This window comes from Canis lupus, chromosome 34 (genome assembly GCF_011100685.1).
Source record: "Canis lupus familiaris isolate Mischka breed German Shepherd chromosome 34, alternate assembly UU_Cfam_GSD_1.0, whole genome shotgun sequence".
In the NCBI taxonomy this organism is placed as follows: Eukaryota; Metazoa; Chordata; class Mammalia; order Carnivora; family Canidae; genus Canis; species Canis lupus.
The window spans coordinates 24,591,609-24,607,208 of record NC_049255.1 but is presented as its reverse complement, the minus strand read 5'-3'; the positions used below and the strand labels follow the sequence as shown (position 1 = coordinate 24,607,208).

Here is a 15,600-nt window from a genome sequence, read left to right as displayed (position 1 = left end):
TGGTTAAAGTATGAGAAAGAACAAAGTACTGCTGGCTGGGTCCATGCAGCAGCCTGAGATCTGATTTGGACCCTATAATGAGAAGTGGGTCTTGGAAACTCAGCGCATTCTTTATTGATGCAAAAGACTCTGGTGTCTGTGTCTCCTATAACAGTGTTTTCTCTTTCTGTTTCTAGGAATGGTGCAAAAGCTGGACCAAAAACTTCCAGTGGCCAATGAGTACCTGTTGCTCTCTGGCGGAGTCCGGGAAGGCGTGGTGGACCTGGACTTGGATGAGCTTAATGTCTATGCCCGGGGCACAGACTATGATATGGACTTCACTCTTCTGGTGCCAGCCCTTAAGCTGCACGACCGTAATCAGCCCGTGACCCTCGATATGCGCCACTCAGCCTTGTGCCACTCTTGGCTGAGCCTGCGGCTCTTCGATGAGGGGACAATCAGTAAGTGGAAAGACTGCTGCACCATCGTGGATCACATCAATGGTGCCACCAACTACTTCTTCTCCCCAACCAAAGTGGCCGACTGGTTCTATGACTCCATCAGCATTGTCCTGTCAGAGATCCAGAAGAAACCCCAGCGAGGGATGCCAAAGGTGGAAAAGGTGGAAAAGAATGGGACCATCATCTCCATCATCCTGGGTGTGGGGAGCAGTCGCATGTTGTATGATATTGTGCCCGTGGTATCTTTCAAAGGCTGGCCTGCGGTGGCCCAGAGCTGGCTCATGGAGAACCACTTTTGGGATGGGAAGATCACCGAGGAAGAGGTCATCAGTGGGTTTTACTTGGTGCCTGCTTGCTCCTACAAGGGTAAGAAGGACAATGAATGGCGGCTGTCCTTTGCCAGGAGCGAGGTGCAGCTGAAGAAGTGCATCTCTAGTAGCCTCATGCAGGCTTATCAGGCCTGCAAAGCCATTATCATTAAACTCCTGTCCCGGCCCAAGGCTATCAGCCCCTATCACCTGCGGAGCATGATGCTCTGGGCCTGCGACAGACTTCCTGCCAACTACTTGGCCCAAGAAGACTATGCAGCCCACTTTCTGCTGGGCCTCATTGATGACCTACAGCACTGTCTGGTCAACAAGATGTGCCCCAACTATTTCATCCCTCAGTGCAACATGCTGGAGCATCTGTCAGAGGAGACGGTCATGCTTCATGCGCGGAAGCTCTCCTCCGTGCGCTCGGACCCCGCCGAGCACTTGCGCACCGCCATCGAGCACGTCAAGGCGGCCAACCGGCTGACGCTGGAGCTCCAGAGGCGAGGGAGCACCACCAGCATCCCCTCCCCGCAGTCCGACGGAGGGGACCCCAACCAGCCCGATGACCGCTTGGCCAAAAAACTGCAACAGCTAGTGACTGAGAACCCGGGGAAGTCCATCTCGGTCTTTATTAACCCTGACGATGTCACACGGCCCCATTTCAGGATCGATGACAAGTTTTTCTGAGCATCTTGCTGCCTTTTTTTGTTTGTTTCCTTTTTCCTGGTTCTAAAACTCTCCTGATGTGTAGTGTGGTTTGTGATGCTGACTTTCCGTTTTTTACACATCCAGCCTAGATTGGATCTGTTAAGAACACATTTTAAGTTTCCTGGTTCTGCAGGACGGTGCAGGCTCTGAAACAGTATATTACTATTTCATATTCTGCCTCTGATTTTGTTGTTTACTTTTTGTAGTTATTGTCGCATTGTTTTGGGTTGTGGGTTTTTTTTGTTTTTTTTTTTTTAAGGAGAACTCGAGCCATACATAGATGAAAATGCTCATGAATTCTCTTGCTTTTTACCGTTTCATGCTTTGTGCAAATTTGTTCATGAGGATGGGGCAACAGATCTCTTTCTGACACTTCAGGATTCTTCTTTTTTTTTTTTTAATGAGCTTTCATCACTACAAATATTTGAGAATTGTCTGAACCTGGGAACTACCTGGTATGGTAGCTGGATTTCTTTCTTTTGACCAGTAACCGGAGTAGTTTCCCTCTTTCCACCAAACAATGTAGACTTTGAAAGTGATACTGCTACCAGTTGTGTTTTGGAGCAACTTCATTGAATGTAATTGTCCTCAGATCAGAACTTTGGATGGTTTGGAGGCTGTGTTTGACAACCTTCCAAACAGAATTAAGGTTTCCAAATGGTAGTTTTAGCGTGTGTAATTATTTGAAGCCTTATTTAAATCCTATTAAAGAACATACCATTATAATTGTTATTTGCACTAATGAAATCTTGGCCATTGTCAGAGTTCCAATGTGTGTGTTTCAATATAAATTGACATCCACTGTTGAAATGCTATCATTTTTTTATTTAGCCCATTTCTCTCAATCAATAGAATGATTCTTTGCATTTGTTTCATTCTCCTTTAAATGTGGTGTCCTGTTTTGCCCTCTTTGATACTCCTGGTTCCTGTCTTACTGAGAGAAGTTTGTGAAGCTTTACACCTGCTAAGTGACCATCTGAAGGTGGAGAAAATAAAGAGATAGAGTAGGTGTCTTTGTATCTACTGCTTTTGGGGGTTATAAAGGTGAGCTTTTTTTGTAAAATCTCTGCTTCTACTGGGAGTTGTGGGGAAAACTGGCAGAAAGAATTCATAATCCCCAAATAGAAGATACCATGCCTGTTCAAAAGGAGGTTTTTCTATAGAGCAGGAACGAGGACATATCTGTGGGTGGTAGCTTTGTGTGGAGGTGTCTTATCTTCATGAATGAAATCACTTGCCAGGTTTAGGTGTTGCAAGGCATTGGCTCCTTGTTTTGGTATGGACTCATGGCAGACTGTGGTGTTTGAAAGGTCAGGGGCCCTGCTGATATCTCAAAGGATGATCATGATGTCTACTATTGGGAAGGTCAAGCAACATTTTGGATTTGATCTCGAATGTCCAGACTCACAGGTTGGATTTTGGCCAATTGAAATCAGGCATATGCGGTCTTGGGTTTTTGCATGGGAATTAATGTAATGCTTATAACTGAAAATGAAATCATTCAACCATCTTAAGTCAAACACAAAATAATAAAAGAAACATACTGGCCTTGGAATTTTGTTGTTGCTGTTGTTAGTTTGAAATCCAGAAACTATTTTCTTACTAGTCATACCAACAAGGATTTTCAGTAATTAACTATAGCCCTGGGTTTGCTATTGTCTTTCAGACCATATGTCCATGTAGTGAACATTCAGTATTCATTTGTCCATTTCCCCAGTTTTCCTACTAATATCTACCTATCCTCCACATAAGCCATATCCTTCTCATAAAGCAGCCCTATCCCCAGTTCCAGACATGGTATAAACTGATGGATATAACTATGTCCTTGGCCACAGTTATTAATTAGCGATTTGATGTAAGCTGTTCCAATCAGGGCTCAAGATTCTAGCTTGGAGTGCTGGGGAAGAAGCAAGCCTCTGGATGTGAATGAAGACGCATTTGGCCTCTGTCACTCTGCGAGCTACCACATAGCCACGACCAGAGCCAGCCTTAGGATGAACTGACATTGTGTGATACTGTGGAGAGAAGAGAAAGAAAAACATGAGCCACCAGACACTGCCAACCCTCTCCCCCCAACACATATGCACACATACACACTGGATTTTCTTGTTGAATAAGTCAACATTTTGTTCTTTTAGCCAGTTTGAATTTGGTTCAATTCGTCAACATATTTAAACTGACATACCAAACTATTTCAGTGTATTTATACTATTTCTGTTCATGTGTGGGTCTCTTCTTTCCATGGATAGGCATCAAGGATATCTATATAGTTTATCTAAAAGCTTAGGTATGTGCTATCTGACTTGATTAATTCCAAAGACCATCACAGCCTCTGTAACTAATAAATATACATCTGGTAGAGTCTGTTAAAATTCATTATACTTTGACCATTATGTTATACTTCCTAGATTAAAAGAAATTCTTATAAACCGCTCAAGTAGCAAGCATATTCCAAGGCACTGGTTCACTTTTTTTTTTTTTTTTAATTTTTTTTTTTAATTTTTATTTACTTATGATAGTCACACAGAGAGAGAGACAGAGGCAGAGACACAGGCAGAGGGAGAAGCAGGCTCCATGCACCGGAAGCCCGACATGGGATTCGATCCCGGGTCTCCAGGATCGCACCCTAGGCCAAAGGCAGGCGCTAAACTGCTGCGCCACCCAGGGTTCCCTCACTTTAAGGTCAACTATAAACTGCCATAACTGTGCTTTCGATTGGCTTCTCAAATACAATTAGCAACATCTACAGTATTTTAAATGCTGTGTTTGCAGGCAAAACGTCCTTGCAGGTGTGGTAAAAACCTAGTTTCAGTGATCCTTTTGGCATGTTTTTCCTTTTGCTATATCTAGTCCTAGTAAAGAACACTTTCTACAAATTCTTGGCTAAACTTCATATAAAAAGTCCAGAGTTTCCTGAGATTAGTAATTTTTTTTTTTTAATTTAGAAAGAGGGGGAAAGGGCACACAGAGAGAGAGAGAGAGAGAGAGAGAGAGAGATGATGACCTGAGCCGAAATAAGAGTCAGATGCTTAACCAACTGAGCTACCAGGCACCCCCTGAGATCTCATAATTTTAAAAACTTAAATATCTTTTAATTCCTGAAATTTTCTATCAGCACCAGAAACCTGGAACTCATGTCAGACATTGTTGAAGGTGAGTAGAAATGTAATGTAGTCTGATACCCTTTTTTTTTTAAGATTTTATTTTTTATTCATGAGAGAGAGAGAAAGAGGCAGAGACACGGGCAGAGGGAGAAGCAGTGTCCATGCAGGGAGCCTGATGTGGGACTTGATCCTGGGTCTCCAGGATCACGCCCTGGGCTGAAGGCAGACGCTCAACCGCTGAGCCAGCCAGGTGTCCCAGTCTGATACCCTTTCTTATCTGAAACTTCGTAAATCCCTGAATTACTAACCTGCTCTCCTTCTGAAGCCCAGAAGATTGGTTAAAATCACTTGTTTCAAGTACAATAAAAAATGCCGTAAGGGGCAGCCCAGATCCTGGAGACCCAGGATCGAGTCCCACATTGGGCTCCCTGCATGGAGCCTACTTTCCCCTCTGCCTCTGTCTCTGCCTCTCTCTCTCTCTCTCTCTGTCTCTCATGAATAAATAAATAAAATCTTAAAAAAAAAAAAGAAAATGCCTTAAGGCTGGAGTCATAATTTCAACATCGTTTATGACTGATTTGTTTGGTTGTGGAACTTTACAAGCTGCAACCCAATAGGGTTTCAATTCCCTGATGAGACCTGGTTTCACATATTTCAAAAGTAGATTGTTTTCTACTCTCTGCCTTTCATCTGAAATGGAAGATCCACAGGTGCAAGTAAAGGTTGGTTTCAGAGAAGGATCCAATTAGGGTCAGAGATTATAAAAATAAAAATATCTCTGAAATTACTACTCTGAATTATTTTGGAGAAAATGAGAGGCAGGCACATGCGGCTACTTTTACTTTCAGGTAGAAGTGTGAGGAAGCAGGGCGGAGGCTCCTGGGGCTAGTTGAAGAGCTCCTACTGACTTCTGTACCACACACTTGGACACACATACAGGCTTTCACTTTACTGACTGGAGATTTCTTTAGACTATTTTGTAACACTTCCAGGGAGGATTCAGCCCACTGGCTGGTCACAGCTAAGTGGTGATTATTTTGGATCAGATCATTACCTGGCTGAGAAAAATTTCCTGACTTGGAGTTCAGCCTTGGAAGAGATTGCTGGGAAGGAAAAGGAAGCTGGTGCTTAGCAGCAGCTGTGGCATCCTGGAGTTAGGTGGCTTCCTGCTGCCTCAGAGCTCTGCACCGGCCTTTGGGGAAGTACATCAACGTCCATCCTGATAGGCTCTCTCCAGAACCTCTTCTCTTGAGTCACCCAAGGGAGTGTCTGTATGGCTATCTCACTTTCCAGCGGGTCATTATTAGGGATCAGGAAAAGTCTTTTATTTCATACTTTCCATCCCATATTCTGACCCAGAGGGTAAAAGCTTTTGCCAATCAAATGGAGTACTAACCATTACATATACTAAAGGAAAGATGGACATTGTATCAATACTGTTACTTTATTAATATCAGTTAAATAATAGGTATTTTTTAATTGAATCAATGCAATTAATGCTCCTCTATGAGAAAAATTGTTTTAAAAGTGTACCAGTTATGCTATGATTTCCTCAATAGGTAAACAACATATGATCTACATTGTTTAGATATTTGCTACTGGAGAATTTTGCTACTGGAGAATTATTTGCAATGTGACAAAAATTCTACCTTCTGTTAATTAGCTAGAAAAGTATACTTTTTATTTTTTAAGAAAGCATATATTGTATACAGTAGAAACCAAGCTTGTAATAATTTAACTACAATAATTGTGTTTCTCTATGCCCATTTCATAGCATTCGTGCCCTATTAGCAGTACATCCAAAAGCATTATTGTTCATAAAGTGCACCATTTGCTGTATGGTACTAAACCTTTAGACTAATGTAGTGTGACCCTGATTTTCTGAGTTTGAATTGACAGTTTTCAATCCATAGCTGGGTCCCAAACATTCATCAAACATCAGGAAGACCATATGCCTGTGCCAGTGTCATTTAATAAAATTTGAGAAAAGTCCATTAATCCCTCACATAAAAGTGCTGTTGTCCAAATATCTTTAAAGACATATTTGCCCTCAGGGCGCCTGGATGGCTCAGTCAGTTAAGCATCTGGACTCTTGATTTTGAGTCGTCATGATCATGGGATTGCGGGATCAAGCTCCATGTTGAGCCCAGAGTAGAGTCTGCTTAGGATAGTCTCTCCCTCTCCTTCCCAACCCCCATACTCTCTCTCTTTCAAAAAAAAAAAAAAAAAAAGACATACTTACCCATAATATAGCAGCTGAGATGAGAAAGATTGTATTTCCAGACCACTTTCCCTCTTTTCAGGATGAGTGGACACATTGGTACATTTATCATGTACAATCTTCACCAATTAATCGCAGAAGCTGAAGGGTGGTAAGTGTGGATGGAGGTTAAACTTTTGTATGTCCTTTGACTTTGTATCTATGTCTGTAAAATGCAGAATTGGGGTAGCTGTTCTCTTACTTTCTGGATTTCTTAATCCAAGATTGCCTCTGTTTCCAAAATAATCTATTTTGGATCTGCAAGCCATCTATTTACACCTAGCATATTCATTTTAGCAGAATATTATTTTTAAAATCTTGTTGTACCCATATGTATATTGGGGCACAGCAAACGTGTAACGAGCACTTTCTAGTACAGATGTTCTTTCTAGATGATTTGTATTCATAAACCTATTTAAGTCTCATGATAACTCTAAACATCTAAGGAAACCAAGACTCACTTGTTCAAATTCCATAGGGCAATGCCAGGATTTGAACCCATTTGTTTCCAAAATTAAAAAAAAAAAAAACTTCTATAATAACCCTCTGCCTCTGATATTAGAATATATTATTTAGGATAAGTTCCATTATGTGCATTTTTAGAGGACCTGCATTTAGATAAAAGGTAAACCTTAAATAACAGAACCTGGAGCAAATTGCCTGTAGAGCTTTTTTATCAGCAGAATAAACATTATTTAGAGACAGTTAATTTTCTGTCACTGACAGATGCTGGTAGAAAAGAGAGAAACCACTTTTCGGAAAGTTTCTGGTTGGGGTAGGGAATGAACTAATGTCTCCACTGTTATTTTGATTCCTGAACTCACAGCCCGGGCAGTGGAAGAATTGTTATAGTAGCAAAACACTCCTCTTTTTTTTATTTTTTATTTTTTCTCCTTCTTCTAGACATAGGGAGAGAGGTATTGTCTTCAAAAAGAAAAATGTGTAGTCAGGAACTTATGAGTACCCGACAACTTTAAAGGACATGTCAGCTGGCATTGAGGTAAAAAATCTATGTAAATAGATCATCCTGTATTTATAAAATCATTTCTGTAGTTTAGGGTTTTGGTAATATGATGGTGTTTGTAAAAATTTCTGGGGATTTTATAGAACTTTGATGAAAATCATTAAAAAATCTTACCACTTACATTTTATAAATCAATACACCTAACATTTACATTTATAAATCTTTTCATAGTAATCAAACTCTTAAACTAGCTTTTATAGGTGATCACCAAATTAAAGACTGTGAAATGATTTTAACGAAGACTTAAGTGGTAGATGCAAGGGACAAGATGGCATTTCCTGGTTATAAGAATCTTGAAATAAATGTTTGTTTCCGATTCTTGTTTCTTCCAGCCTTGACACAGGCTGTGCTTCACAGACTGAAGCAAATATCTGTCATCGTGAGCCAAACTCTTTCCTTACTCATGGGAATACACAAACACAAAGAAGTCTTCCATTTCACATGATAATAAAATGAAACACATCTGATCTTTTGCGGTGATCGGCAGGTACTTTTCTCTAATGCTTCTTGAAATTCACCGCCAAATGACTGTCCTCTGAAGGGGACTCTGGTGAAGGAAGAGCAACCGTCTTGAGAGGATGGGAAAGATCAGGTGGAGACAAACAGCATCAATAGTGAGAACACTAGACCAAGAGCGGAACCACCTAGATTCACTGAGTCCTGACATTAGCTATGGGACTCTGGGCAAAGGCTGTCCCTTCTGCATCTATCTAGTTTGCTCTCCTCGTTCGTAAACTAAGGAGTGAGATTTGTGACCTCTAAAGGCCCCTCCTGTGAAGAGCTGTTAGCTATAGAAGAAGAAAAAAACATAAAAGACAGAAGCTGAACGCAAGGGAAGATTAATCAGTGACAACCTGTGAGGGGTAAGTGGGATTGGTGGGCCCAGGCAGGAGCTCCAGATGAACTGAAGTGGCCAGAAAGGGCAGCGAGTGCTCAGATAGGTAAGATTAATGATAGGACATCGCTTTTGGTTATCTCCTTTCTTCTGCTCTCCAGGATGGCATCACTGTTCTGAGAGTTCCCCAAAGCCAGTCTCATGTTCATAGGTACAGATGTCTCTGGACCCTCCATACAGCTGTGCTTGTGGCATTTTATAAAGCTGTTGCTTAAAGAAACAACTGGAAAGTTGACACCTTTTCTTGACTCTCGGGTCATTAAATATAGCTCAAGCATTCACCTGAGGTAACTCCACACATTAGTTCTGTTCTCAGGTTCTTGATACAAAAGTTCTGAGGAAAAGAAGGCATTTGAGGGTTTGTGTGAGAAGAAGGTAAGTCTAGATTGGGTATGTGATCTGTGTAAATTTGATCTCTACCTACCACATGTTCACCTCATGATAAAAACTTTTGGGACAATGTATCCCATAATAATCGTGTGACTCTGACAGGATCACAGCATGACTCCAGTCAGTGGGATCCTTCCTTGCTGTCATATTGACCTTCTGGTCATTTTGTGGATTTTTTAATGCTAATAGTGTGGAGAAGAATCATAACAAAGCATAACAGAGAATACAGCACAGCAATGTTGTCCAAGAATGGTTTCCTCATCTTCACCATGAAGGTCCTGGCCTGGAACTTCTCTGAACTTTGGCATTGTCTGTCTACTTATTTCCCATATGTTCTATGCTCAAACTCAACCCCCTTTATGTTATTTTTAACAACAGCTATGTAGGACACTGAATGGCCTCAGGTCATTACATAAAATTCCCTGTTTTCTGCCTCCCACCTTTAAATATCTTGTAATCTTCTGATAAACACAAAAACCTCATGCTTCAATCTTTCCTTGCAAGATCTTTAGGCACCTCCTTTTCACGTTCCTATTATTTGTTAGAGAAGACCATCTTCTAAGTATTCCCACCAGCCAGCCAAAAATATTTTGACAAGATTTCTCTAAGGTTTGTATTATGAAAATTACAGGTAATAGAGTTTTTAAAAATAAATTTAGAGACAATGCTTTTTCAAACTACATATTCTCCTAATTCCAAAATACCATTATGCAACAACCTTCTCCCCACTAAGAATCATTTATCTACATGGAAGAATAAGTGGATGTTGAAGGACTTTCCTAAATTTCTTCTGCTTAAATTGATTCCATCAAAGAACTTGTCTTAGTGGGGAAAAATGATTCACAAAGAAATATCTCTATAGATAGTTAATCCACATATTTTGTTTAAGTATTGAATTCCTATTGTGGAAAGGAGCTTTGTGGAGTTTTAGTCTGGTTAAATGGAATGAAGTTGGGGAGAGAACATTAGCCCTAGATGATCAGATATAAATAACAGAGGTTCAAACCACACACACACACACACACACACACACACACACACACATTTGCATAGCATGGTACTAGGTTAGTTTAACAAAATAGGAACCTTTGCTCAACACGCCTCTCCAGGTACTTAATGAATGAATGCAGCTTCAGTTAGTGACCTACCACTTACCTAGCAATGTGACTTTATCTTGGTTACCTTTCCTCTCTACTTAAGTTGTTTTGATTGTAATTTGAGTGTAATTTGCATTGGTTTATCAATGCCCACCTTAGGAGACACCACAACAAGCTGGTGGGTTCCAGATTTCTTGCCTTTAGAGCGTTTCTGTTTTTATCTGCCTCGTACGTTAGAATTGTCCATGAGAAAGTGTAGAAAAAATGTCTCCATCCTGACAAATAATAAAAAGTATGTGGGAAGATCTCTCTAAAAGTACTTCTAGATTTCTGAAGAATCAGTAATTCTAGAAAACAGACGTTAGACCAATGCACTAAGGAGTAAAGGAAGAGCAGATAACATTTCAACACTCAGTTATGCATTCAACAAATATTTATTGAGCATGGAGGGTCATCAGACGTTTACTGGACACTTCAAAGAAAGAGGACTGGTTTCCAGTCTCATGAAGTTTTAGCCTGGTGAAATGATGGTGAAATATGTAAAAAAAAAAGTCCTATGAAAATTTCATAATTTAGAAGACAAAACAAGTATTGAAAAGTATTTTCCCATACCTCAGCCCACATTGGCACAGTAATCAGGGCTTCCCAACCTCGGTGCTGACATCTTGGACCAGAAAATTCTGTGTTGTCAATGACTGCCCTCTGTGCATTAGGGGGTTTAGCAGCACCCTGGGGCTCTACTCAGTATCTGCCAGGAGCATCCTGCCCCTCTTGGTTTAACAAATAAAAATGTTTTCAGATGTTGTCATATGTCCCCTGCGGAGCAAAATTGTGTCTAGTGGAGAATCATTGGAGTAAATAATTCTACCTCCCACTCATTTCCTGAGGGTAGAGTCAATTTCAGCTTCATGTCTATGACTAACCAGAAAGCAATTAAAATACCTAGGAACTGTTAGCTGGATTAAATTTGTAAGAGCAGCATGTTGATGAGCCTTTCCATAGTCCTTCATTAATCACTTTTATTTGTAACTATCAAAATACTTGCTCAAGCAGGTAATCAAACATTTCTCAGAGTTTCACCTATTCCCAGCAGAGGCTATGGGTTATCTTCCAATTGTAGCTTCTCTCCCCAAGGCACATGCAGTGCATATAGGGAGATACTAATTGCATAGGCGGACATATATTAACAGAAAAAGGAGTATACAGAAAGAGTCAAATGAAAGACCAGATAACAATTCACAGGAGTTGGGTTTAGGGAGAAATCTTGGGCTGGGATGACTAGGGTAGGCTTTGAAGGATTAGAGGATTTATGAAACCATTCAGATGGTTGGGAAGGCGTTGTAGAATGAAGGAGATTCTTAGAAAGGAAATCATGGAGGGGCCACAAATAGGAATAAAGGGTAAGAAATACAGTTAATGTTGTTCTCTCACACACTGAGGCCTGAAAAGTGCTGCTGGACCTGTGGTTTGAACTTGAAAAATGTATCTGTTGCAAATTTGTGTGGAAATGGAATCTTTTTGCTTTATTTTTTGGCAGCATGGGAAGTATATAAAGCAGTTCGACAGTATTTGAAATTCAAACATTGTCATTGAAATGACTTTACTGCTGAATAAGTCTCACATATAAGCACTGTTTTGCCTCGTTATTTTTGGCTCAGTTCGTTAAGAAACATTATCAGTTTGTAGCAACAGCTGTTTTCCAAAGCCACACAAGGTTAAACCATAGCCATTGAGATCAGTTCTCATTCAGAAAAATTTCAATCTTAGCTGTGTGCCCAAAAAAGTCATAAAAAGTGTTTAGCAGTGCTAAGTTTTTGACTTTGTGTAGTTGGGCAATTCAGGATATTCAGCTTCTGTTTCTGAACAAAAATTTTCAGAATTGCCAATGGTTACGTCTACAAGAGTATCTGAAGTTCACTGTTGATGCCACCGTGTTTATTACATATGATCAATTCACATATTGTCTTCAAAGTACCTGCTGATAAAGAGGACAATGGATAATAATAGGTTTAAACATTACAGTTTCACAAGTTTTGCACATTTGTCCATCAGTGCTCTGTAACTCTGTATGTCCGTTCTACCCCATACGTATTTTCACCACCATTCGCTGTCACACATCTTGGCAGATTCCACTTCAGATTGTACAGAATTAGTTTCTTTTGTTTTGTTTTGAACTTTGAAAATGTTTTCACCTATAATTTTTTCATATAGACTGAAAGAGGCTAATTCTTCCCTCATGTCAGACTCTGGATTGGCTCTCAAATAAACAACTGAACCATATGAATAGCACTTAGGAACTCCTCCAGAGCCAAGGAAACCCACTCAAACTAATTTGTCTGGTTTTTAAACTGGCTAAAGATTTTGCTTTCAACGTCATTTGTCTTCTGTTCAGATTATCCCCTCCTTTTTTTTTTTTTTTTACTTCCTCTAGCATGGAAATTCCACATGAGGAAACACTGGTATTGACCATTCTGGGAAATATTTGCTAGTTCCCTGGAGTTTCACTTCAGCATATAGTCTAGGCTTTTTTTCCTTTTAAATTTTAGAAAGCTTTCTTAAGGTACAGTTTTATATATTTATTTTTGTTTCATTTTTTTTCTTCTGGGGCTTTATTAATACCCATATTTGATTTCTTTTGCTAGTCTTCCATTTCTGTCAATGTCTTAAAATCTTTTTTCTTGTTGTTGTTTTATTTTTTACTTTCATCTCTTACATTTTTCATTTTCCTTGCCATGCTTTCTTAGTGTCTATTCTTATCTTCCTTCTAATTTACCTTTTCTCTTTTTTGGGAAACAGTATCGAACTTACAGAAAACTTGAGAGTACAATAAAACATATTTTGTTCCCTGAACCCTTTGGAAGTAAGTTGTAAATATGATGACCCATCATCACCAAATACTTATGTGGATTTCCTACTAATAAGGATATTCTCCTGTATGACCACAACACAACTGTCCTATTAGAGATCGACACTAATATGTTATGACCATCTAATCCTCAGACTTCATTCAAGTTTGGTAAATATCCCAAATGCTGTCCTTTACAGCAAAAAGATCTTGTCCAGACTCTTATACTGCATTTAATTATTCCATTTATTTAGTTTCCTGCTATCCAGAACCATTTCCCCATTGTTCCTTAGCTTTAGGACCTTGACACTTTTGAAGAATGCTAGCTAATAAATTTGTAGAATGCCCCTCAGTTTAGACTTGTCAGGTTTCCCTGCATGTTTAGAATTAATTTTTGCATTATTGGCAATAAAAGCACATGATATAAATAAAATCTTAATGCATTCTATTCTGTGGCATGTTATTTAGATTTTCCTATAACTGGTAATGTTAATTAACTTAGCCACCTGATTGCAGTATTGTCTTCCAAATTTCTCCATCATAAAGGTAACTTTTTTTTAAAGTCTTCTTTAAGGGACGCTTGGGTGGCTCAGCAGTTAGGCTTCCGCCTTCAGCTCAAGGCGTGATCCTGCAGTCCCTGGATGAGTCCCACATCGGGCTCCCTGCATGGAGCCTGCTTCTCCCTCTGCCTGTGTCTCTGCCTCTCTCTCTCTCTCTCTCTCTGTCTCCCATGAAGAAATAAATAAAATCTAAAAAAAAAAAAAAAAAAAGTGTTCTGTAAAGAGGTACTTCTAAACTGTGTAAATACCCTATTCTTCATATTATTACTTAATTCATTTATTTAACATTAGGATGGACTCGTGGATTTTTTTTAACTTAATGGCTTATAATCCATTATTACCACTCTTTATTTTAATGTTTAAACAGTCCCAGATTTGGTCATTGAGAGTCAGTTAATGATGGCTCCTACAACTTCCTGACCTGATTCTGTCACTCTTTGAGTACTTCTTTATTTTTCTTTCTTTTTAAAGATTTTATTTATTTATTCATGAGAGACACAGAAAGAGAAGCAGAGACATAGCCAGAGGGAGAAGCAGGTTCCCTGTGGGGAGCCTGATGCTGGACTTGATCTCAGGACCCCTGGGGATCACAACCCAAACCAAAGACAGAAGCTCAACCACTGAGCCCCTCAGGGACCTCACTTCTTTATTTTTCATGTACAGCATCATATTCCAGGCTAATCTTGTACTTCCCTTGCCCCAGGCCTCCAATCATTCATTTCCCCAAGAAACTCTGGTTCCTTTTAGTAGAAAAAGGTAATTAGGAATCAAGACCTGAATGCTAGGGGTGCTAACTGTTACTTCTCTCAGGCCTCCTCAGTGGAGAGAGGTAGGGTATACAAATACACACACACACACACACACACACACACACACACACTATATTTATTTCTCTATATTTTGAAAACCATGAGATCATTCCAACATTTCCAATAGTAATTCACCACAGGGTTCATTTCTGTTTTCTCCCTTTTCACCTTTTCATATTGTATCTTTATTCTTTGAGAATATATATATTCAGTTTGCTGAATATATATATATATATATATATATATATATATATAGCCTCTAAAATATATATCTGAATATATTTATGTGATCAATGTTTCTGTGTACAACCGATCTTCTATTCCTTCTACCACTTCGTAGCCACCTCCACCCCCTAAAGTGGATGCTCTCCTCATCCTGCTTGAGCTCTGACATAGACCCCTGGGCTGCTGCCCTCCCCAATAAGACACTCTCCTCACCTGGTAGTGCACCTTCTCCAGGCTAACACACATGCCCCGCACACACTGACACACCTACTATGGATGCATACCATGCTTGGCCCTTTCTAATAGATTTGGACAGTTGTTTGAGGGAGAGAATTATTTTTTCTTTCTTAATTATTTCCAGTGATCTCTTACTTATTTCATGTCCACTATATAATTTCCGAGTATTTAACTTCTGAGATTTTCTATATCTGATTCTTACTATTCTTTCCACGGGTGCAGTAATTTTTTTAATGTAGTTTAGTTCATTTTTTAGATTCTTAGTTTTTACCTGATTTGTGGGCACATTTTTCTGTTTTCTCATAGAATATTATAGTTTTATTTTATTTTTTTCTTATAATTTGTGTTCACAGGTTGATTATATTCCTTTTTTTTCCTTTCATGTTTAGATAAGGGGAGATTTCTTCTGGGCTATTAGAAGGAATTACCTAATGGGTGGGAGGGCTGGAGTTTGTATCTTTCCTAGCTTCAGAACTCAATGACTTTCTTCTCTGACTGCCACAAAAAACTTAAAATATGGCCTCTCTGTGTAGCCCAGTTGGATTCAGTAATGTTGGTTTCAAGGGCCAAGTTGGAGTCAATAACACCTTTCTGCCTCTAGTCCTGTGGACTCTAGCCTCCTTTGCTTCCGTGTTGAGGCTCTCTGCTCTATAGGCTGTACTTTGCCATGACAGAACTTCCTGCAATGTGCT

General features: G+C 39.6%; 1 protein-coding gene across 3 annotated transcripts in view; it reads left to right on the top strand.

The window, feature by feature from the left end:
- Positions 1-3,017, top strand: part of MB21D2 (Mab-21 domain containing 2) — a 108,050-nt gene extending 105,033 nt beyond the window's left edge. For all 3 annotated transcript variants that reach the window (XM_038583708.1, XM_038583709.1, XM_038583710.1), the window contains one exon: positions 177-3,017. In XM_038583708.1, the coding sequence (XP_038439636.1) occupies positions 177-1,441 (1,265 nt within the window). In that variant the 3' untranslated portion in view covers positions 1,442-3,017. The remainder of the gene's footprint in view (positions 1-176) is intronic.
- Positions 3,018-15,600: the final 12,583 nt, after the last annotated feature.